Here is a 23381-nt window from a genome sequence, read left to right as displayed (position 1 = left end):
ACGCTGACCATTATCACTTGACGTAAAGGAGCGACATATGCTCGTACTCGACGGTCTTAAGAAGGTCTTCATGTGGCAGTCGACATGATAAATGCAAAACAAGTCCGGCAGTGGATGAAGTGTGCTTGCAACTAGCTTGTATCCGGTTCAAAGGCTTCGATACATACCAGAGGCCGAACCCGTCACTCGCCGCTGTCAGTTTGCACAACTCAGCTATTTTGTCATGGACATGTTGTAATATCATCATGAACAGCTCATAAGCTTTGCGATCTTGTTGACTACGGACAGCTTGCGGGAAAATCGACGGCGAAGTCCTCTTGCTCTGTTAAATGCGATGCGAACCCACTGATCGATACTCGCTATGGGTTGGCCGTGGAAGGCCTAGTGGAGGACGAGGATATAGTCGAGGTTCATGTCCATGACCGAGCATCGAATATTCGCAAGACGATTCGTTCCACATACGTTGTCGGATGTGATGGCGCATGGAGTGCGGTGCGGAAAGGTTTGGGCGCGGAGCTAGAAGGCGGGCCTATGTGAGTTCTGCTATGTATTCCGGTGGCCCATGTGCCCAAAGAGACAATAAGACTCCTTGAAAGCTAACTCCAACAACGATAGGCATCGAGCCGTGGCCTTGACCCATTTCAAGTCAAAGGACCTCGAGCGACTCCATCGCCAGGGCCGATTTTGGCATACCTTTTTTTCCCACGGACCCTACAATCAATAACGGCTCTGCCGGCGGCGCCATCATCGCGCAAGACGGAAAGGAGACCTGGACAGTCCACGATTATTTAGGCTTTGACTACAATGCAGAGAATGTGACAGCCGAGAAGACAGTCGCCCGGGTCCTTGGCGGTATGGGCTCACCCTACCCGATTTCTATTGATGAAGTCACTGCAACATCCATCTTCACGCCGACAGTACCTCTCGCCGAAACGTGGAGCGGAAATCATCAGCGCGTCTTCCTTGCCGGAGATGCTTGTCATCAGACAATTCCTTCGGGCGGCCACGGAATGAATATGGGCCTTGCTGATTGATGCTTGGGATCTTGGCTGGAAGCTCGCAGCCACTGTTCAAGGCTGGGGTGGCACTCACTTGACGAAGACATACGAACAGGAACGTCTTCCTGTGGCAGCGCTGATGCAACACTGGAGCAAAATCCACATGATGAAACTCATGGGGCTTTCAACAGCTGTGAAATTGGATCCGGTCGTCATCGAATCCATGGATGAGCGCGGCATAGCCCTGCGTGAGGAAATCGATCAGTACATTCAGCAAAACGATGACCATAACCAGAGCTTCGGCGTTGAAATGGGTCACCGCTACGAGTCGAGTCTGGCAGTACTGAACGAGCAGGTGGATGTTGAAAAGGCAGCACCACAGTTCGACTGACGCAACTACATCCCCACTACCTTTCCTGGTTCACGGGTACCGCATGTGGCTTTGTCGGACGGCAGCGCCATTCCCGATGGATTCGGGAAAGGTTTCACCATGGTCGCGTTTCTGCAGAAAGAAGCAGTAGCAGCCGGAGACAAATGTCAGGTGCCCATTGCACTGGCCAGTTTTGAAGAAGCAGCACGCCAGCACAGTAACCCTTTAAAGAGCCTTTGTTTGATGAATGACTCATGCGTTCCGAATTTGGGATGCTTGTCTTGTCCTCGTGCGGCCTGATGGATTTTCAGCGTGGCGCTCAGATAGTCTGGACAAGGTGCACAATGCATCACAAGTGTTGCTTCAAGCAACAGGTTATACCTCACCTTTGTAAGCAAGCCCTTCCGAGACAGAGACGATCGAACATAGAACGGAATGGAAAGAATTAACCTCAATTAATCACGATCTTCATTTCGCGACGTAAATCGTCCTGTGAACTTGCTCTATCAAATAGTTGGAACCAAAAAGGCCGAAAAGTCCAGGTACTTGGAGTCCTGACTTCAGTCAGTAGTGCTATGTAAGAGGCGCATATTTGGTAATTTGTACTTACCATTGCGCTAAAATCTAGGCCGTCAAGAAGCCCATTATCGATCACGTCTTGTGACACTTCTCGGGGAGTGTTGGCGGCCCTGTGGGACTGTAGTACATCGTAACACTCCTTCAGGCTGTCTTTTGCAGTGTTCAGCACAGCAGACAAAATGGGTTGGCCGCGTTCCATGGCGTATATCTGGGAAAGAATGCCAGCAAGAAAGATGTAGCGTTTCAACGTAGGATGGCCCAATTTTACGATCTGCAGTAATTGTTCATTGATGTGTTCCAAAAGTCGAATGATGGGCGCTCGCTGGCCGCGCGCCAGTTCAGCGAGAGGATCAAGGACCAATGTGTGGTTGAGACCAACCGAAGCAGATGACGGACCGGAACCCGTTTCCTCCAGCTGAGACACAACCTCCAAGCCCAAGACTGAAATTACGTCCAGGCTCAAAGGTCCGCGAAATGACCCTGTGCTCATCACCATCAACTTGGACAGATCGTCAAGAGAGTCTGCAGGTAGCCGAAGTCGCTCGGCATAAGTGGCGATAATCATTGCAGACTCCTGACAAACCCTCCGGGAAAAATAGAAGCGGGGATCCTTTTGCGCTTGTAGCATGAAAGGCCGATGCAGAACCAGAATATACCGACGAATCTGCATATCAAGGAAAGTGTGATGCATGCTTAGGAATTGCGACCAATGCGATCGACAATAGCTTGCAAGAGTACGGCAAACTGTCTGAAGTTTCGTAGCTAGCTCAATGGCCATTTCGTATGAGTGCTCTAATCGCTCGTTTTGGACCGCCCTGACAACTTCAAGTCGTATCGGCAGGGACTGACGCATGAGAATTTGTATAGACGATTCCGTATAGCTTGTCAACGGTTGTGGAGATGGAGACTGTTTGCTGGCAGAATCTAAGTCAGCATCGCTGACATTAAGAGGCATATGATCGTCAAAGTCGTTTGAAGAAAGAAGCAAAGGGATGGAACAGTCCATGGAACCATGGATTACGAGCTCTAGGACTGTTGTCCAAAGCCTCCTTCGTATCTCGGCTTGAAAAGGAGACAGAGAAAACAGTTGTGGATCTCGGTGCAGGCCCATAGCCATAGCCACACGAAGTAGACCACTTTCCGACAGCCACGGTGAACGGCCGACTAATGTTATCTGCCGCGAAACCAATAGAAGACAGAAAATTTGAATTCCATCAAGATTGTTAGTAGTTTTCTCTGACGGTCCAACCATCCAGTATTGAGCAGCTTGTATCCAAGTACGCCGCGAGCGCTGTAGAACTTTGTCGTCGTCGTTGCTGAAGACGCTTCCAATGGCCAACACCAAACCCAACTTGATTGCAAAGTTTGTAACTACAGGCTGCGGCTGGCTGAAGTATTGTTCGTATTCTGCCCAGAATGTGGGAATGTGAAAGCAACGATAGATCAACTCGAAAGTCCGCATGTAGTGATTCACTAGTCGGTCACAGATGGAACGAGCCGGCATTGTACTCAGAAGTTGAGGAACGGGGTCATCCATCTGCGGTGTCTGCTCATTTTTCATCGTGAGTCGCAAGTTGCGTATCTCATTCACCGAATCGGCCAGCTCGGCCTTGGTATCCACGAAGGTCAATTCAACGTCACTGTCTCCAACATGGCTGACTCTGAACTATTGACACGTCAGCCAATGTCCAATCAGTCAATGTGTTCATTAGAAAGGAGCTTCGACGATACCTTCTCAGCAGCGTGCAGCCAGTGGCTTGAAGGAAACAGTTTTACCTTCTTCGGGTTGTGACGAAGTCGAGGGATGACAGACGGAATTGTTAGAGACTTATCGCCCGTGACAGCTGAGGGCGCAGGACGAGTTTGGGAGAGATCTGCAAGCCGCTGCTCGACGTGTTGGAGGCGATCAGACAATGCTAGCAGCGTGAGATGATTGTTGCTGCTGCTGCTGAGGCTGTGCTGCGGGGGATCGACTTCTGGTACAACCGAGTGCTCAAGCTGCTGTACACGTCGCTCTACGCTCCGAATTCTTTCCGATTCATTCGTTTTTTGTTGCCTCTTTGCAGGGTGATCGATGTTGTTGTTTGGGGCAATGCTGAGCGAGCGAGGAACTTGTTGTTGGACATTATTGCCCTCGCTTCCACGGTCTTCCAGGGCGAGACTGGGTTGCTGCTGATCTCCTTGATATGTGCACGTCACCGAGTTTCTGGAGACTTGACAGGCTGAACATGGCGATTTGAGATCGCAACGTACCTTTCGGCGGCGGCACGGGTCGCAGGATTGGGCAGGTCGGCGGCTCCGACGAGCGAGTGAAGCTGACCGGGTACTGCCAAAGCTCTGGTCCTGAGCCATCTTGATGACAGTCCAAATTGCAGGTATTGAATGCGCGGTCAACGGACATCAATGACGTTGGAAAGGTCGGAGGGAAAGCTCGGGGTCGGCAAGCTGCTGAAGTGAGGTGCTGTTCCATCTTGCTCTCGGACTCGAGCCCGGACCCGGGCTCGGGGCTCGGGCTCGGGGCTCGGACATAAAGCCCACTCTAAACGTTCGCGACCCACCGACCAATTCAACCTCAGTACAGGCATTTTCATACAGCCCTTATTGGTGTCAACAGCTATGCTGCGAATCCCTTGCCGAGTATTGATGTCATTTACTATGGTGTTATGGGTCGCCCACTCACTGGTGAAATACGTTAGTTAAGCCCAAGTTCTAATTCTAGTCTACTAGACTACTAGACTACGCCTACCCCTATGGGATAGGATGGGGGATGATTTTTGTCTCATTTAATGATGCGGCAATCCCGCGTAGCTCCGAAACCCATTTGTTTTATTGATATCTTGATTCGCGAAAAGAAAATAGAGTAGGATCAAGGGAGAGTGGCCCAAAGCATATCTAATTTAGGCTAGAGGACATACTAACGAAAGCATTCTTGGTTCTATCCCCCACCACTCGACTTACATGGGTTAACTCAGACCTGATTTGAGGACTAACTAACACATCAAGCCACGCGAGCGCACGTACGCGCCGACAATAACTAACAAGCACAATTACGGGGCAGATAGGCGGAGTTAAGGCGGACTCCCGAAGCCCGCCGGGGAAGGGAAGGGGGGAGGGAAGGGGGGGTTTTGCTTACTTCGGATAAGCTTTGGTTTGTTCTCCCCCTGAAAGTTTCAAATTTTGTATTCATTTGCACTCACATTAGCGATACCTTCTGCACCTTATAATCGATATACGTCTATTCTTTTTTTATAAGACTCCTTTCCGATACCTTGAAATCTGGATGCCAAATAGTATGTACCCGGACGAAGATGGTACTGCTATAAAGGAGTCGGAGGCAAAATGGTACTGGTGAGCATGCGATGACTATCTCAAAAAACACCACTGCTTGTTCACTTACACTTGCCAAATCCGTCACTAGTATATTGCAGGGGGGCTCCATTTCAAAAAACCCCGCTGTACTTATTTCCAAGGTGCTGTCAGTCCGCTTCTCGCACATGTTAGCCTCCTCTCACAAGAGTTTCCCGGGGTAGAAGTCCGTAGTACGCTGAGAGGCCTCAAAACTGAGTGAGCTCTTCTCCTCCGTTGCTCTGTCACTTCAACAACAAAAATGTCCGAAGAAACGACCATGTAAGCCTTCAGTCTCCATTCTGAGATCCGCACGACTGGACCATTAGTAACATCAGCATTTATTCCACTTAGAAACGAGCTCAGCCGCAATGGCAAACTTCGGTCGTGCGAGCCATGTCGCCGTTTGAAAGCGCGATGCGATCACCGGATCCCTGTCTGCGGCCGCTGCAGATCAAGATGCATTGCTCACAAGTGCTCGTACCGCTCGACACAGCCATCAATTGTGTTTCCAGCAGTGACTTCGTTGATGGATATGGGTAGTCTCAGCGCCCTGCCGACGCCCATCCTCGATGGCAACATCCATCAGTACTATGCATTTGGTTCGCTGACCCCCCCGATCCATCCCATACATCGGGTATCTGCTTCTCTTCCCACTCCTGTCCCCAGCTCAATCGATATTCGGCTCCACCAAGTTCTCGCACGCCTACCGCACATCAGGATCATCAGCCGGCTGGTCCGTCGATGGCTGCAAGTCTGCCTGAGCTGTCCTGTACCCAGACCCTTCCTTCTGGACCTGTTAGTTGCTGTTGAATCAGCCGCCCACCGGTGCATTCCCGGTGATGGCAATGCCCCAGTTGCCGACGCGGACCTCAGCCAGCTAGCAGAAGACATTCAGAACGCGAGCTCGCAGCCGCTAGTTGTGCCTCGCGGATTGCAGCCTGCCGAGTTCTTTCAGGTGCTCACCGGGCGAAACCTGAGAGCTGAGTCGATTGGCCTTGTTCTGAGCGTGGCCGGAAACGCGGCTCTTGGCCTGCTCGAGTCGGACGTCGTCTTCTCCTCTACGGGTATGCATCAAGACGTCCTCGACCGCAAGGCCTTTGCCGGGGAAATGCTGAGTGCCAGTGATGCGGCGATTGCGTTCGCCAAGGAGCAATGCCATGATCTGTACGATGTGCTCCTTTGGCTGCGGTATGAGAACTTTGTCCTAACGAGGAATTGTTGCGGGTACGAAAGTAAGGACACATACATCCATCAGGCCTTGGCGCGGTATAAGATCAATACCTATACTTACACCACCTAAGGCTACCGTACCTGGACTCGCTCCGGCAGGTTGATTAACGACTTATTTGCCATGGACATTCACCGAGACCCGGAAATGCCGCAAGCCTCGGATACGCCATGGTTTTTGCGCGAAATTCAGACCAGGCTGTTCGCGTGCATGTACGAAGCCGATAAGTCATTGTCCAGAGTCCTTGGGAAACTGCCACGGCTGCCCCGACAGTACTGCAACCGCAGACTGCCGCTCAAGATCAGCGACGAGAACGTCTTAACAGCCGGCTTCACGCCGGACGATGCGATCGTCAATATGCCGCATCTAGGCAGCTGCATTCGCCAGGAATCGTTTCCCTCCGACTGGCTTCGCATACGCTATTTGTTTGCGACACTTAGGGAGGTGGTCCTCAGCGTGAGGCTGGGAGCATCGGGGCAAAGTAGCGAGTCGTTCATCCGGTGAGACCCAGCACTGCTTATGGTGGTATTCCTACGGACCTGACGTTCAGATATCTAGAGGCACATCGTCACGCATCCAAGCAGCGTGGGAAGCTCTTCCCACATATCTTTGCTACAACCCTGTCTGCACCCCAAATCTGACATTGTCCACACCCTACCAGTATCTTGCCTGCCTACTCCTCTACCTTGAATACCTCGACCTACAATTCAGTACCCAGCAGGCCCTTTGCTACACATCTGGAAAAGACGACGGAGGCGACACAAAGCTACTAAAATTAGGCCTAACCTTGGTAACTACAACGGCCAATGCGGCCCGCGTCTTCTGCAGGCGGTTTGGTGCATCGACGGATACGGCATTGATGGTAAGATCACTTGCCCCTTAACCTTGCACTGGCAGGTTATCTACCTTCTCAAGTGGAAATTATTAACGCCACGCAGCTCTGCTTCTATGGCCTTCCCAGTGCTCTCATTCTTGCCGATGCTTTGGCCAACACTACAGAAGGCGGGCAGGACATGCCTACCGTCAACAGATCGGTTATGTTGCCACTCTCGTGGCTCGAACTCCACCGCCAGCTCAGCGCACTATCTGCCGAGCTAGAAGTCCTTGTAGATTCCACAGACAGTAACTATGCGCTGTACAGTAAGCAGAAGGAGACACTTTCAAGACAGCTTGACCGCGCACTGCATGCAAGGCTCGAGGTGTCGCCTTCCAAGTCACCGCAATCAGGGGAGACTTCGACCGCGCCACTGAGCGATATCGACAAATTGATCGCCGAAATGGCAGAAGACGAAAGCGTTGCTGATGTTTCAATCGGTGATCTGGAGTCGAGTGCGGGCCCTTCGACACAAGATATTTTTGATGATTGCCTGTGGAATGTATCGGAGTAGATCGATGCAAATATATTGGGAGCATCGAACACAATCGAAGTTGCCAACCTAAGTGTATTCGACTAGCAATATCATGCGTAGGTTGGCCTCGACGTCGCCGGTCTCGATACGATAACCGTTCAAGTTGACTTGTGCATTCTTACGCCCCAAACATACGACTGTTTCATCATCGGCATAACAGGCAAGATCACCCATCTTGTAGAAGCGGCGAGCTATGAGCGCCCCCAGAGGTGTCGCTGTCGCTACTTTGGAGGTACTCGATAAAGTGCTTGAATTGCACAAGAGCAGGAACTTTACTGTCGTCGTAGAAGCCTGAAACCGTTTGCTGGACCATGAGCAGGGTCCAGTCGTCGAAGAGCGCGTGGTGGACGCGCCAGACTAGCTTCCGCCTTCTTCCCACTCCGTCATCGAGCGAAATAAGTCTCAGCCAGGACAATCTTTGCTCACTGTGCGAGTATGCATCCTCAAAAACACCCAGACCAGCTGATGTAGCAGCGGGCCTCGCTACAACTTGCAGTGTACCATGAGCTGGAGTTGACACGAACTCAGTTCGCAAGATATCGAACGGGTCGATCGTCTGGTGCCAAGAATCCTTGAATCTCTTGACATTGATGTCCAGAGGTACAGCCCATACGTGCTCGGCCACATACGCATTTGGCGACACGGCGGATGCGGCGAGCATGTGCTCTTATAGTGGCGTGCAGGGGTATATATACTGAATAGACGCTGGTGGGATGGCTACGGACGTGGCACAGTAGTCGAGGAGCTCTGGACTGATAGTAGTAGCAGCGACAGTTGGGCAGTTGGTACTACCATGGAGTACTTGCGACTCTAAAAGCACCGCCATGTCCTTCAGACGTAAATTTTGGAATATGGCAGAGGTGTTTTTCCTGATGGGCTGTCTACCTTCAGCAGAGATGAGGGTGGCAAGTCGCATACCCTGTATCGAGTTCCAGCCCAATTCGAAGAAACTTTCGTCGACTCCGATATCTGACATCAGCAGTGCGACCACTTTCTTCCAGAGGCTTTGTAGTACGCGTGCAGCGGGCGTCTTCGGTGGGTTTTTCACATCGGTGGTGATAGATGGACGACGCGTATTTGCAGAAGCAAGGGCCAACGCCTTGAGCTCCTGGAAAGTCTGGCTAGAGCCCATTGCCTTGAGTGTCTTGCGGTCTAGTCTTTTTGCTGGAGGTTTGCGGTAGCTCATGTACGCGGACAAATAATGAGGGGACCATGAACGAGGGCAGACAACCGTGCAATTTGGATGTAAGGTCCTCTTTGGACAGAATCACACTTGGGTCAAGATCCTCGATGAAAACAGCCAACGTTGGCGTCCCACCTTGCGGTTCGATGATCTCAGCAACTACGCGCATCTATGTAGAAGGAAAGAGATGTAGTGTTCAACCTCAGCGAGCTCAAGGCGCTGTCCGTTGAGCTTGGCTTGGGAGTCGATACTGCCAATGACGTGCAGCATCCCGTCTGCCTCGTGACGAACCATATTTCCGGCTTTGTAGAATCGAGCGTCATTGCCGCCGTCCACGTGAAAGTCGGTTGTCCATCGTGGTGATGGCTGAACGATGGCAATGTCGGCTGGTCGTGCATCCTCATGGACTGCAAGAAGACGATCTTGAAGCTGTTAGTCGGCAGTGAGAACCTCGCTGATCCTAGCGAACCGATCTGCCTGCTTTGCGTCGGCCAAGATGAGCTATGCTCCGGCTTGTTGCACCAGCTGTAAGAGGCGCTGAGTTGGATGGCTTTGTTCTAGAGCTAAATATGCTCGTTTCAACTGCTGCACGGCCAGCATAGTGACAGGCACCCAGCGGGATCGCGAGAAGCAGATGGCGATCGTCTCTTCGGCAGGTGACAAGGCGAGGTTGGACTGGATGTGGAGTGCCAGAGCGGAAGCATATTTATCAATCTGGCTATACGTCAGCACGCCGTCGCAAGCCTCGATAGCGATCTTAGTTGGAGCTGATTGTGCCCAGTGCGAGATGAGCTGCGGCGCTGTTGACTGCGCGTGTTTTGGAGCGAAAGAGTTCCATATCGCTATTTGGTCTCGGTGGTAGGGACTGTAAAGCTTAATGTCGGCAAGGGTCGCGCCAGTGCCTGCAGAGCGGACCTGCTTGATTATGTGAAAAAGTGTATAGACCATATTGCTGACCAGATGTGGCGGCACTACAGTTTCGTTGAAAATTGCTCAATGGAAAGCTTCCCTTTGCTAGGCTTCATCTCCAGCACCAAGGGGGAGGTATTGCCGCCACCTGAGTTGTCTTACGCAGGACCACTGACAATCAGCTTGACCAGATCATCATCCTGCTGTTCAGAGGGCAGCGAGAACGGCATTATGCTGCCGCCATGGGCCGAGCATGGAGAAAGGTGCTGTGATAGGGCTGGACGGTGTCCTTGAGACAGTGTCAGTTGATTCTCTCAGCGCAAATGCCAGGTCCATCAAAGTTGGTCGTTTGTAAATGTCGGCTACACCGATTTGTCGCTGACAGCGGCTCCGACAAAGGGCAACGAGGCGCATAACGACGACAGAATCTCCGCCATGGTCAAAAAAGTTGGATAAGGGATTCATTTGCACTTTGCTATCGGCGCCAAGGTCCAGGGCTTCAATCCAAAGAGCTTGTGTAAGGGTGAGTTCAGGCGTTGCCAATTCCCAGTCCGGGTCGCTCTTTTCACAGTGCGAACTCGCTTGCAGGCCGAGATGTGAAGCGGTGTAGCTTCGGAGTTCATCGGCTGGAATATTGCACACAATACTGCGTAGCTTCTTTCGATCCCGTTTCCCAGTGACTGTTGCCAGGAGCGCGGGCAAAGCCATGAAGAGTGTCGGCATCATGTATCGGGGTAGTCGGGTGCGGAAGACCTGAACGACAGGCGCGATGAGGACGTGCCATCGGGTTTGCAGCGATTGAGCTGAATCGCCGCGCACAGTGCATATTGAGACTAAGACCTCTTTCCCCTGCAATTTGACAATATCCACACATTCTTCATGGACAACACCAGCCCCAGCCGAGAGCAGTTTTGTTTCGATCTCGGCCACCTCGATTCTCACGCCTCTTAGCTTTATTTGTTGGTCCCGGCGGCGCAGATAGGTGGAGCCGTCCAAGTTCGCCCGGACCAGGTCACCGTTCTATAAAACCGTCGACCTGGAGTTGCCCACGGCAAGTTCACGACAAAGCTTTGCAATTTCGCTGGCTCGTTGCGGTAGTAACCCCGTTGGAGGCCCGAGCCCTCGATCAGCAGCTCCCCTACTGTGCCCAGCTGCATGCGAACGTGCGGGTTTTCAGGATGCGTTACCCACGCGTGGCCGCAAGTGACATGGCCAATGTTACGTGGAGCACCAGCAACAGCACGGGTGGCTGTCGCCAAAATGCTGCGTTCGGTCGGACCATAGGCGTTGTACAAACGAACGAGGGTAGAAAGCCATGTGTCATAGAGCGCTTCATTGGGGGCTTCGCCAGCCAGCACCAAGACTTCCAGACTCGGCACTTGGTTAGGATGTAGCAGGGTGGCGACGGTTGGAGTTAGGCTGACGTCTGTGGCGGCATACCGAGATATCGCACCTGCGAGGTCATCCAGGCGCTCGGCCTTGGATGGCACGAGCGCCTGGATGGCATAATGATTGCCCCGCCTGCTAGTAGCGTGTGTCCACATATTGCTAATGGAAACGTCGGAGAAAGGGGTTAATTGAAGGACGCGGGAGCGAACCGTGCGTTCGAATGGGCCCAATCGAGCCAGTGCAGCTGTGAGATACGATCTATGTTCAACTTCGATGCCTTTTGAAGTTCCGCTCGTCCTGCTGGTAAAAAAACAGGTAGGCGACTGTTTCATGGGGTACCTGCGCGGTAGTGAGGCGGCGAGCGCGCAACTGAAGTCCGACTTGAGGTCTGCCCCGAGCTCAACAGTGCACTTCACGTCGGCAGACCAAAACTGCTCCACTCCTGGAGAGCAAACTATCAACGTAGTATAGGGGCGAAGCTGGTTCAGAATCTCTTGGTTCCGCGAGGTCGGATTGTTCATGTCGAGGAACATAATCGTTCCGCCTGCGCGCAGGACCGCGAGTAAGCCGACCATCATCCAGGTCGACTTATGTGTGTGGAAGGGTACCACGTCTCCGATGCCAAGCCCAAGACGCCGTAGTCTGAGAGCCAAGCGCTTTGAAAGCTGGTCTAGCTCTCGGTACGTGATCTAGCCGTTCCAGCCAACAACAGCTTGCTTGTTCGGATGTTTTTGATTGGCATTGAAGATATATTCATGGACAGTCTGCTGGCAAACTTCGGTCACAGCAGCCTCATGGCGCGGATGAGCCACCGCCAGACCCTGCGGTGGAAAGAGCGCAGGTGCTGATATGGTGTCGTCAGGGAGAGCCTGGATAAGAACACAGAAAAGGAAGGACACTGGGCCCGTCCACGCTGACAGCCTGAGGCAAGTATTCCATCTTCAGCGTCAGATGACCTCCACTCGGTACGCACTCCACCCAGCATGCGTATGATGCAAGAGCTTCTTCTTGTGTCAGCTCAGTATCGAGATGCAAGTCGATATTGTGGAGCAGCTCTGTGCTGATAAGATCAGGCTGCACCACAAGCATCGTCCGGAACGTACACGCGCGCCTCTCGTCTTCGCCCAGATGAGCAATTCTCTGTACACCCAAGTGCGCGTGGCGAGTAGTCTTGACAGTAGTCCTCTGTACAGATTCGAGCAGACCGCCCACCGTCTCCGCTTGACTCGTACGCAAGCATAAGGGGCAGGTGGCAAGCATGGGTCCTGCAATTTGGAGCGCACCGCAGCGTCTCATTCCAGGCCAGAAACAGCCATCGCGTACACGACATGGTCGCTGCCTTGGTATGCACCGAGGAGCAGAGCCCATGCTGCTTGCAGATATGTCGTGACGGCGGTATTTGTTTTCTCTCCGGCGGCTGGTGAGGGAATGTCGAGCTTTCGAGAGCAATTTGCCCATTCACTTTCGGCTGCCAGCGAGTTTGTAGGTGCTGGAAGTGGCCAGTTCGATACCGAACTGTGCTCCAAGGTACACTTCCAAAAGGCCTCGCTAGCAGCCGCAGGGGTGGTGTCTCGCCGCTCGTCCAGTGCTATTGTGAATGGAAGCACTGGCGGCAGCGACTGTTAGGTATACGCAGCTTTAAATGTGTGCAAGACGAGACGCAAGTGAAAAGGTCGAAAATTGCGTGGTGCATCGACAAGACAAAGAGCTGTGGATTTCTGACAAGACCAGCTCTGGCCATATGACCTCCTAGACCGATGTGCTTGCTGTTGTGGGACTGTAGCAAGTCCGCCAAGTTCTCAAAGGAAGGCAAGTTCCCGTCCCCGTCGTCGACGATGACTTGCACAAGACCGTCGGTGGGACTCAAGAAAAACCGCGTTCGTAGAATTTCGATGGCTGAGACAGTTGCGAGCCATGAAGCAGACAATGCGTGTGCATCAGCTCCCAGGCCCATTTTAAAGACATATCTCGCCCCGTTCGCACGTCTGTCTCGAGACGAGATCGCAAGAAAGCCCTCCTGAAGAGCCGTGCATAGAAATACATGGCGGACTCCTTCTTCCAGTGTTTCCAGCACTTAGAAGGGAGAAGGGAGCAGGGACCTCGGGTAACGAGGAAGCCACGGCTAGTGTGATTGTCTGTGCCATATCTTTGATCGTGGGTGATAACAACATCGTCTGGGCTGGAAGGTACTTGCCCCTATGGCCTAATTCCTTCGCGACGCTCATGTCCTTGATCGAGTCGCTACCAAGTTGGACGAACCCCATGTTGCTGTTGATATCAGATATTGCTAATCCCAATTGCACGGCCAAGATATCGCACAGTATTAATTCGTCTTCGGTGACAAGAGGCTCAAACTCACGCTCTTGAAGAGCGAACCTTCTTTCTTGAGCTGTGTCCAGAGACACCAGGAGTGCGCGCAAGGTAGCAAGGTCAAGCTTTGAATAGGCAGTCAATGGGATAGCCGTCAAAGGTATGAAGAGAGTAGAAAGCATGTATCGGGCGACAATCTCTTTCAGGGCTTCACAGGCATGAACCAGAGCCACGAGAAGCCCTTCCATCATTGACTCGGCGTCCAAATGGAACGAGAAACGACAAACGCCCGCCAGTGTTGTTGCGTTGTCGAGAACCCCTCGAAAAGGGCGACAAAGTCCTGCAAATCCGGAATCCACGACAGTAAATGATGGCGAATCTCGTCGAGGTCGACCTTCTGCCCGCGAATATTGACGTGGTGGTCCTTACAGAGTTCTGCGATATCCCCGGTGAGGTAGAACCGCGCGTCTGGTCCCAAAACACCGTCATACCAGGCCGGTGGGTCAACGAATGCCGCCGACCTGCCATCATGCAGATAACCCCGAACAACGGTAGGCCCCTGAATAAGAAGCTCGTCTGTAGCAGGGGCTCCTGTCCCAGCTTCGTCGTCTATCAGGATGTTTACATCGTCTGGACTGACTATGTAACCATTGAAACAGGGGACGCCGACGTTGCGTACATCTGCGCCCTCATCACGCAGTTCTGCAAACGAGAAGTATACTGTACACTCATATGGCCCGTTACTGTTGACGAGACGGCGGTTAGGCGCCCAGCGAGCGACGATTTCTTTGCTCGTTGCTTCTCCGCTGAGCATGACTGTCTTGAGTCCGGGCATGCGTGTAGGATCGAGGGTACGCGCCACAGAGGGAGTGAAGAAGGCCCAGTCGGCATTGACTCGGTTGACGAAGGCCTCTGTGCCCTGCGTGCGCTGTTCGTCGGTTGGCATGCAGATGCAGGCTGCAAGAATGAGAGCGACAATGGTTTCTACAATGCTCACGTCTAAGACATGGACATCTTAGTATTGTCTGCGCAACGAGGACACGGAGGTATCACGATACCGAAAGTGAATCAACACCATTGTAGGATCCGCGAACGAGGTCCGTGGCCGGGATACGCTCCCCATGTTTCTGATGCAATGAGGATGTTGCCGTGCTCATAAACGACGCCTTTCGGTTCTGGGATGAGTCTTGGTCAGTAGCAGTGTTTTTGCATTTGGGGGGAAAGGCGACGTACTGGCCGTTGACCCTGATGTAAACAAAACACACGCAGCGTCGTTGTTGCTGGGGCTTAAGAACGCTACGGCCGGCTCATGTTGGCGATACGTGTCGTCTCCAACAGGGACAATTAGAACATGTAGACCATCCAAGATCCCTTCCTGCTCCTCTCCACAAACAACATCCTTGGATTTACAGACAGTCAAAATTTCCTTTTTCCTGACCTTCGGTGCATTGGGAGGAAAATCCGTGAACGCAGCGCCACAGCCAAGGAACTCGAGTATGGCAATGACGGCGTGCACAGATTTGGGAAAACAAAAGGCCACGACGTCCTCCAGCCCGACCCCATGCTATGCTAAATTCGATGCGAGCTGGCGCGAGCGAGAGTCCAGTTCTGAGTACGTAAGTTGTTCGTCTTCAGAGACAATGGCGCATTTTGTGGGATCTTTCGTCACCCATGGATCGAAGTTGCAGAGGATGCCTCCGACAAGGTGCTCGGAGGTAAGGCTTTTGCTGTTTGAACCGATCTTGTTGCTAGCCCTTCACTGCTGACAGTTTACGGATAATATGTGAGACACTACGACCGGAGCTCAACGGGGCTCGCCGGCACTCCCCCGCCGGTTGATGCAGGTGTCGGATGATTTTCCCAGCGCTTTATTCAGACAAGGAGATATCAGTACCTGGGCTGCTGCATGGATGAAAATACATGAAGGTTGGCAACAAATGCCGAACTCACGTCTTGTCTTCAACATCCACAATGATGGCTTCTCTACCCACATGGCTTGCGGCCATCTTCCTTTCTGTAACCCTCATAGTCACAGTTGTCGTAAAAAAGCTTCGGGCGCCAAGCGATGGGCGTCTGTCACTACTGAAGCCGATCGAGGTCGCCGAAAAAGATGAAGCTGGCAGGTTGAAGTTGGGGCCTGAGCCCACTGTCGCGACAGGTGCAGTCACTCCGCCTTTCGACTTTCGACACGAACCACCCCGAGCGTACCGGCCATTCAAGACTCGCACGCATGTTGCCATGAGTAAGCTCTCGTACAAAATTGCTTTTAATATTAGTGCATGTGCTGTCCGACGTTCGATTCATCAAGATTAATATCAGGTTACTAGATTAGGAAATTCGGACGTGTCAGGTTACGAGTTTGTATCCTAATCTGAACCTGACCTTAATCTGATCAGGTTGAAGTATGCGTAAAATCCAAATTATTCCAATTGGCAACCTGATTATCGGATAGCCTACTTAGGAAGGTCTTGGCAGTTATCATAGATTCTGACCTGAACCTGACGGCTAAGTATGCGGAGCCTTATATCCGGAATCCTCAACGTTCTGACTCGACTGTCCCTAGACACTCTGCGCAGGTGACATTATAATACCTGACGCGTCCTGAAAGCATCCTTCTTGGACAATCCTACGTGTGCGCCTACGCAACCAGCTCTCTCTCACTTCCAGTTTCGTTCTTCTTCTTCTTCTCCTCCTCATCGCCCTCCTTTTGCTTTCCTTTGACCGAATTCCAGTTCATTCCCAAGGCTGCAACAAACCCTACACAGGCGGCCGCGACGGGCAGCCAGAAGCAGCTTGTCACGGCAGAGTTATATATCATCAGCACCGATTCCCTCTCATTCTCCGCGATATGCTGCAAGAAGCCCGTCGCACCTTGCTGGATGATATCGCCAGCATCCACGCCGGGGATAGCACCTGCCTGCAAACCCTCGCGGAGCAGATTAGTAAACACATTCTGGGACACCGAAATCGACACCGCCGCGGCAAGGCTGATAGCAAAGCCCACGCCTGCCAGCCCGAGGGGCACATCTTTTGCTGCGAGCACTGTCTGCGTCGCTGACCATGGCTGTGGGAACGACAGCCCAGTGCCTATGCCCAACATCACTTGCCACCCAATCCAGGCGGCATGTGTGGTCGAGGGTTGGAATGTAGTGAAGAATCCGAAGCCTATTGCCATCATGGCGGAGCCCAGTAACATCAGCGGTGTGTAGTACCCGATTGCGGAGAGGATAAAGCCCGAGCTTATGGCCGCCACAGAGAGCCCAATGATTGAGGGGAGCAGCATTTGTCCCGATTTGGTGGCCGTCGCGCCCTTGATTGCTTGAAACCAGATCGGAAGCTATGCGTATGACATGGCGAGTGAGCGAGCCTGTTCGATGGAGAATGTCATGTCAAGGGGGGACTCACGAAGTAGTCAATCACATTAAACGCCGCGGAAGAGCAAAATGCATAAAGCATACACAGCCCTGCCGTCCGATCGAGAATGACCGAGCGCGGAATCATAGCCTCGTCTTTGCGGAGAGTCTCGTACGCCAGAAATGCAGCAAATGAAACGCCTGCAACAACCAGGGGCGTGACCACTTGTCCACTGCTCCAGGGGTACGTTGTGCCGCCCCACTGGAGGGCAAGCAGCAAACAGACGATGCTGCCGGTAAAGACGAGCAGACTCGGGATGTTGAGCTGCTTGGTTTTTGACAATAACGACTTCTCCACACCCTTTTGACCCGGCGGCTGCTTGAAGACGAAAATTAGTACGGCTAGAGTGAACCCCCCAATCGGGAGGTTCAGCCAAAAACTAGCAAGGAGGGAGCATCAGCAAGGGTATGCTCACGTTGGAGGATGCGATGAGGACGGAGGAGCACCTACCACCACCTCCAAGTAACATAGGTTGTCAGAGCGCCGCCAATCACTGGAGCTACGATCATGGCAATGCACTCCAGCCCCCCGACAGTACTATTGAAGATTGGCCTCCAGCGCAACGGTACCGTATGCGAGCCAGCACTACATCATCACGTCAGTCAGCCGACCATGCTGTAGTAAGAGTTCTTCTACTTACATCAGAACACCATTAAGAACCCCCGAAGCGCCACAGCCAGCAATCGCACGCCCAACGATGAAGGCAGCCGAATTGGGCGCAGCGGCAGAGACGATGGATCCGATTTCGAGTATTGCAACAGAGATGACCAGCAACCATTTCACGCGGAACATGGTGTACAGTTTGCCGAACAGAAACTGCGTTGAGCAGGTTGATAATTGGTAGGCCGAGCCATACCAACCGATGTCAGTAAGAGAGTGGAATCCATTGCTTATCGTTGGCGTTGCCGTGCCAACGATCGTGTTGTCCTGAACGCGCATCAAACTTGTTAGCAAAACGGTGCGACCTCTTTGAAGAAGAGGGAACATACAAGTCCTAGAATGAAGATGGCCAAGCCCATTGCGATGAAGACTGGGAGTTGCTGCCATAGGCAGAAATCGGTTTCGGAGTCTTGCTGCTCGGCTACTGTCTCTAATTTTTCTAAGGGCAGCCCTTTCTCGTTGTTTTCTATAGTGCCGGCCATGGTTAAATCCAGGTCAACAGATGGATCGCCTATCTGTAGGAGGTGGAAGATCTGTGGAAGAATCGAAACGTCGACAGACTGTGTTGTGACAGATGGCAGAACACCCACACCTCAAACTCCGACCCTTCACCTCGCAAATGCTTTACTTGAAGCTAAGCCTGGCTATTGGTCAGGATTGATCAAGGGAGAGGCTTAGCTCAGATAAGCTCCGGCGCCCCGGCGTTGAACTCCTATCTAAGCTCCGGCGCCTGCAGTAGTGGGTCAGACGGGACTTCCTTAGCTCGACTTCCTGTAAACATGTAGAGGCCTCCCAAACCGTTGTATGGAGTGTCTACTGCCGTGACCTGCTAGTTGTTTACCATCGTATAACGGAAGTTACTCCCGTTTGGACCGTCAATTGCCGATCTAGTGCTGTCACTAAACTATGATATATATGTAGGCTGGATATATATAAGTAATGGCTTTGTGTTACGCACTTACATATTTCACATGCGAACTAGACACATAAGCGAGCTAGACACCCCACCTAACATATTAAATTTAAATACATTTATCTCAACCATAACGCCATTAAGTTAAATCAACTAACTAACTAACTAACTAGTCTATCTAACGTATTCCACTACCGAGCTGGACAAACCCCCGAGCTAGACACCCCACCCAACCTATTAAATTTAAATGCATTTACCCCAACCATAACGCCATTAAATTAAATCAACTAACTAACTGGTCTATCTAGACATATTTCTCTTCTATGTCCTAGTAATCTACATATTCTATACCCCCCAAGGGAGTGTCCTTATATATCCTTCGTTCTCTACTCCCTAAGATATACTCCCTAGAGTATATCTACCGGAGTCACGGTGACTATCCACCCCTTCTTAGCGTTAGTAGATAGACATAGTCACGTGGTGGTTCTCTTGCTAGAATAGGTGTGCCTAGTGGGTCACCTCTGATTGGTGACGGATAGGTCCGTAATAGTTACCTTCTCCTACCTGATTGACAGGCACCTACCCTGACTTATAGAGTATCTATTAACAGGAATAAAAAAAGCTTTAGTTATACTAAGATAGCTATATTAAAAGTATAATAGTAAGATATAATTTAATTACTATAAGGAAAGTAGGATCCCTATTAGCTATCGATTAATTAATTCTATATAATAGAGCAGCGTTACCGAGTTAGATTTATAGTTTCTAGGCTAAAGTAGGATCTAGTTAGTATACTAGTTACTACTATTGTCTAGCTAGATACTATAAAAGCTATAGCTCAACTGGCTAAGTTCCTAACTAACCTTGGTCCTAAGTATATTAATACTATTAACCGAGTTATATAATATCTATATAAAACTAGGTACTAGGCTATCGAGTATAGTTCTAAAAAGATAGATCGTTAAGATCGATATAATAAAAACCTTAGTTTAAATCCTAAACTAAGTCTTTAGCTACCTATAAAATCAATTAAATTTATAAGCGATATATCGTTTAGAGATAAAAAGGATAGGAAAAGCTCCGAGGGTTATATTTATAAGCTATATAAGGGCCTAATTAATTAGAAAGTAACTAAGTAGAAGACGGTAACAACGTCGACTATAGAGGTAGAGCTACTAGCTCTAGCCGAGGTAGGTAAAACTATATAGTAGTAGCGTCGAGTCCTCTCTATATTAGGTTTCTAACCTAACTACCTACTATCTATTATATACGATAACTAGTAAACCGTCGATTTATTAATAAAGGAAGGGGCGGCGATATATACGAAGCTCCGATATATTAATATTAATCGTTACTAGATAAGATAGGAGGTTAACGAGGGTCGAGTTAATATTAACTATGTTCTAACTACGGCTATACTAATAGATAGCCTCACGAAAGCGCTTCTAAGGTAGAAGTAGTATCTCTTTAGAGAGCTAATTAGGATAAGAGAGATTAGTTATCTAATCCGAGAGATAGAGGCTATTTAAAGAGAGTATAGAAATAAAGAAATTAATAGCTCTTAAAGCTAGGAAAATATAGGCTTTAAGAACTAGGGGGTATATCGAATACCAAGTCCGAATATATAGTAGAAACAAGGTAATATACCGGAAACATTATATGATATTAGGTACTAGGCATACCATACAAAAGTGCATATTATAGTTAGTTATTATTGTCCGCACAGATTGTTGAAATAGCGGGTTTTGTCATTTTAGTTAGAGTTATCAACATTGGTCATTTATACCATACATTGTTTGTACACCAGCTTTCTGTCACTATCTTCTATCGTCCCCTACTCTCTCTTCTCCCCTTAGTTAGTCATTATCAACCAATAGAATCTATCATTAGTAGTTGTATCTCTATCATTATAGCCTGTCCTATCATCAAGTCTCTCTTTTATAGTATATAAGGCCCTTGGATACCGATAGACCATATCTTTCCTTGAATATTTGACCGTCATTAAGCTGCCATTTCTAGTGAGTGACCCATGCCTAGTGGGGGAGCACTCTAGAGCACGGGAAATTTCGTTCCTCGACTCTGCATATTGTCGCCTTCATCCAGGCGATGGAAGAACGATAGAAATCTGGCGATTTTTAGTTTGTGAAAGCACAGCATATAATAATAATAATAATAATATCGACCTTCTAATTACGAAAAGCAGAATAACACTCGATGTACGGTAGGAATATTCTCCGAGTAAATCGTAACAAAAACTATTGTCAATTTGCTTTGAAAGACAAGACACTACCAATTCCATAATAGCGGATTCAGGACCTCAGATAGTCCATCAGCGTTGCTCCACTGAGGTGCCGTAAGATTTTCCCACGATAGCTCCGGAGGGCGGTTGTCGAATTCATTGTTTTCATTACCCTGGCTAAGGTACACAGTTGTGAGAGGGTGATAAATCCCAATTTCTTGCAACAGGCCTGTCAGCTCGGCGCTCACTCTGGTTCCAGGCATCGGGACATCAGTTTCGTCAACGCTATTCACAGAAAATGGCTGAATGTCTGTGTCATGAAATACTGTCGAGGTTTGAGATTTCTCGACAGGGCTGGCAGGAGATAGGACGCCGAGCCTCTCACCAACCTCCCGAAGATCTCGAATTGATTTCCACAGTCGTCTCGCAACTCGCGACTTGGAGTTCAAAACCTTGACGAGTTCAAGGGCCATGAAGACCTCCTCTTGGACACAAGAACAGAAGTCCGCCGGATCATGAAAACATGCCAAAAGGATAATTGCCAGAGAAGACAGAATAAAAAAATTGAATAGCGTCTGATGGGTTTTGTAGAACTTGGTAGCCTTGTGCGTATGATACAGGATACGTATCGTGTCTTTGGCAAGGTGTACACATAACACTGCATGCGGCATATCCTGCATGATATTGGTGTAGCTATAGAGAATTGGCCGGTAGATCAAGACGCGCATGGTATTTGTCCGGACATACATTTGAATTTGAAGTATTCTCGGGATCGTAGGGAGTCCAACTTCGACGCTGTATGGGTTTGGGCACTTGAGGGATTCTGGCATCTGTTGGTGCCATTGAAGGACCTGTGAATCAAGGCTTTCCATGCCATCCCTGCGTAGTTTCGAGATCGCACCTGTCCCGAGACCGGAATACCAGACTTTGGTGCTAAGTCGACAGTATGGAATCATGGTCTTAAGATACTTATGAGAATCGTCCTGGTGACGAAGTTAGTATATATTTGATCCAAATAACTTTTCGGACAATTGTTAGGTTGCACATACTGGCTCTGGCAGGGATAGATCGATATCTTCTTCTTGTATTGAAAACGGCAACCCAGTCCCAAAACTCCAGCGGCGATCTAGGGCAAAAACCGACCAGAATAGGACGAGGGCTGACCGAGAGGCCTCTTCATCGAACTTCGAGTATCCCTGCAGATGATGTAGCCCTAATTCAAAACATTGTCTTGCAGCGATGCCGATTGTCCGCCAAGCCATTCTTTCGTCTTCATCCGCATAGAAATAGTACCGAGCCTATAGTAGTTCAGACACTATATCCTTGGTAATATAGGGAAGTCAAATGGGTCTCACCGCTAAAACCAGAGAACTGATGCCAGTGATAGATAATGGAGCCCAAATCCTCTTATCTAAACGATTCCTGATCGAATGGAACAACGACCTGCCTAGCTCGCTCTCTCCGGCGCTCTCTCTTATCAGAGATATTGCCAGCACAAGGACGATGATATCTCTGTCATCGCCCGAGATCGTCCGGCTTCCCTTCGCGTCCTGGGCTGTTCTAAGTATTTCAATTTGGCCCATGATCTTGTTCATGTCCAGAAATGGATACATGACATTGGTCTCCTCTGCAAACGCCTTGCACAAGCGTAGCACTTCTTCCGGTGACACGAGGTCAAGGGGGTCTGGTACATGTTGCGATACCTCAGGGTCATCATCGGTAGAATAGTAGTCCAGGGAATTATCGTCGTCAGTCGACACGGACATTAGTCCCATGGACTGTAAGTTAGCTCGCGCTATGTCAAATGTGAAAGCAGTGCCTGCAGGGCCATGATATAGGCAATCCTTCCGATACGTGACATTGCTTGTATGTGAATGCTTAACGTGTGTGTGACCCTGCCCCTCCCGGGACGTAGGAGTGTCCTGCTGAATCTTGGGTTCGGAATCTCGATATTCTATGGCCTGCTTCAATTGAGCCGACATAGCCTGTAATTCCACCTGAAGTGAAATGACCTGGGACCTTAGAGCTTTTACATCCCTAGAGCATGGTTAGCAAAAGATCTGTATCAGGAGAGCATCGAGAAAGTACCGAGAATCCGAGGGATCTACGACGGTTGGCGCAACTGGCTTCGCAGGAGCCGCATAACGACCTAAATTCCACTCAGCATTTTTAATATGACGTTGGGGAGGCCAAAGACATGTTAGATCCAAATTTCCACAGCGATGGCACGGTTGTTGGCCATCGCATTTGATCTTGCGTCTTCTGCACTCCTCACTGCTAACATCAGCACCAACGGTGGCCAGCATTTACATGCAAACACACCATGCAAATTGTGTATATGGCTTCCGTCGCCCTTTGCTATAGGAGCTAATGAGCCTGCGTTCAATATGAAGGGAACGAGAAAGAACCGGCCAACGTACTGTCGCCTAGCG

General features: G+C 50.3%; 10 protein-coding genes across 10 annotated transcripts; 4 read left to right on the top strand and 6 right to left on the bottom strand.

Annotated features, from left to right (window-relative positions):
* Nucleotides 1-37: 37 nt before the first annotated feature.
* On the top strand, nucleotides 38-1389 carry N7537_007298 (monooxygenase; the record flags this gene model as incomplete). The annotated part of the gene is made up of 4 exons (XM_056898355.1): nucleotides 38-64; nucleotides 289-533; nucleotides 647-978; nucleotides 1064-1389. The coding sequence occupies 4 exons, from the start codon at nucleotides 38-40 to the stop codon at nucleotides 1387-1389; spliced, it is 930 nt and encodes a 309-aa protein (XP_056750431.1).
* Nucleotides 1390-1488: 99 nt separating this feature from the next.
* Nucleotides 1489-1762, top strand: N7537_007297 (uncharacterized protein; the record flags this gene model as incomplete). Its single annotated transcript, XM_056898354.1, has 2 exons — nucleotides 1489-1657; nucleotides 1680-1762. 2 exons carry the CDS (start codon nucleotides 1489-1491, stop codon nucleotides 1760-1762), a joined length of 252 nt encoding a protein of 83 aa, XP_056750430.1.
* A 57-nt stretch (nucleotides 1763-1819) lies between these two features.
* On the bottom strand, nucleotides 1820-4299 carry N7537_007296 (transcription factor; the record flags this gene model as incomplete). The annotated part of the gene is made up of 3 exons (XM_056898353.1): nucleotides 1820-1858; nucleotides 1979-3613; nucleotides 3679-4299. The coding sequence occupies 3 exons, from the start codon at nucleotides 4297-4299 to the stop codon at nucleotides 1820-1822; spliced, it is 2295 nt and encodes a 764-aa protein (XP_056750429.1).
* Nucleotides 4300-5554: 1255 nt separating this feature from the next.
* Nucleotides 5555-7911, top strand: N7537_007295 (Zn(II)2Cys6 transcription factor; the record flags this gene model as incomplete). The annotated part of the gene is made up of 5 exons (XM_056898352.1): nucleotides 5555-5574; nucleotides 5647-6527; nucleotides 6597-7023; nucleotides 7082-7385; nucleotides 7462-7911. The coding sequence occupies 5 exons, from the start codon at nucleotides 5555-5557 to the stop codon at nucleotides 7909-7911; spliced, it is 2082 nt and encodes a 693-aa protein (XP_056750428.1).
* Nucleotides 7912-8098: 187 nt separating this feature from the next.
* N7537_007294 (uncharacterized protein) lies at nucleotides 8099-9118 on the bottom strand (the record flags this gene model as incomplete). The annotated part of the gene is made up of 2 exons (XM_056898351.1): nucleotides 8099-8596; nucleotides 8654-9118. 2 exons carry the CDS (start codon nucleotides 9116-9118, stop codon nucleotides 8099-8101), a joined length of 963 nt encoding a protein of 320 aa, XP_056750427.1.
* A 498-nt stretch (nucleotides 9119-9616) lies between these two features.
* On the bottom strand, nucleotides 9617-10063 carry N7537_007293 (uncharacterized protein; the record flags this gene model as incomplete). The annotated part of the gene is made up of 1 exon (XM_056898350.1): nucleotides 9617-10063. One exon carries the CDS (start codon nucleotides 10061-10063, stop codon nucleotides 9617-9619), a length of 447 nt encoding a protein of 148 aa, XP_056750426.1.
* A 168-nt stretch (nucleotides 10064-10231) lies between these two features.
* On the bottom strand, nucleotides 10232-14669 carry N7537_007292 (uncharacterized protein; the record flags this gene model as incomplete). Its single annotated transcript, XM_056898349.1, has 9 exons — nucleotides 10232-11044; nucleotides 11086-12102; nucleotides 12190-12334; nucleotides 12387-12473; nucleotides 12517-12678; nucleotides 12737-13032; nucleotides 13137-13430; nucleotides 13513-13931; nucleotides 13997-14669. The coding sequence occupies 9 exons, from the start codon at nucleotides 14667-14669 to the stop codon at nucleotides 10232-10234; spliced, it is 3906 nt and encodes a 1301-aa protein (XP_056750425.1).
* Nucleotides 14670-15219: 550 nt separating this feature from the next.
* N7537_007291 (uncharacterized protein) lies at nucleotides 15220-15458 on the top strand (the record flags this gene model as incomplete). The annotated part of the gene is made up of 2 exons (XM_056898348.1): nucleotides 15220-15335; nucleotides 15359-15458. 2 exons carry the CDS (start codon nucleotides 15220-15222, stop codon nucleotides 15456-15458), a joined length of 216 nt encoding a protein of 71 aa, XP_056750424.1.
* A 903-nt stretch (nucleotides 15459-16361) lies between these two features.
* On the bottom strand, nucleotides 16362-18124 carry N7537_007290 (MDR family MFS transporter; the record flags this gene model as incomplete). Its single annotated transcript, XM_056898347.1, has 4 exons — nucleotides 16362-17060; nucleotides 17129-17516; nucleotides 17588-17722; nucleotides 17778-18124. The coding sequence occupies 4 exons, from the start codon at nucleotides 18122-18124 to the stop codon at nucleotides 16362-16364; spliced, it is 1569 nt and encodes a 522-aa protein (XP_056750423.1).
* A 2872-nt stretch (nucleotides 18125-20996) lies between these two features.
* N7537_007289 (uncharacterized protein) lies at nucleotides 20997-23255 on the bottom strand (the record flags this gene model as incomplete). Its single annotated transcript, XM_056898346.1, has 4 exons — nucleotides 20997-21932; nucleotides 21999-22247; nucleotides 22305-22986; nucleotides 23038-23255. The coding sequence occupies 4 exons, from the start codon at nucleotides 23253-23255 to the stop codon at nucleotides 20997-20999; spliced, it is 2085 nt and encodes a 694-aa protein (XP_056750422.1).
* Between the last annotated feature and the right edge of the window lie 126 nt (nucleotides 23256-23381).

The sequence above is a fragment of the Penicillium hordei genome, assembly GCF_028827395.1.
Source record: "Penicillium hordei strain IBT 12815 chromosome Unknown utg000004l_segment0_segment0, whole genome shotgun sequence".
In the NCBI taxonomy this organism is placed as follows: domain Eukaryota; kingdom Fungi; phylum Ascomycota; class Eurotiomycetes; order Eurotiales; family Aspergillaceae; genus Penicillium; species Penicillium hordei.
Note: the sequence above shows the minus strand (reverse complement) of the source record. Positions and strands in the feature narration are given on the sequence as shown.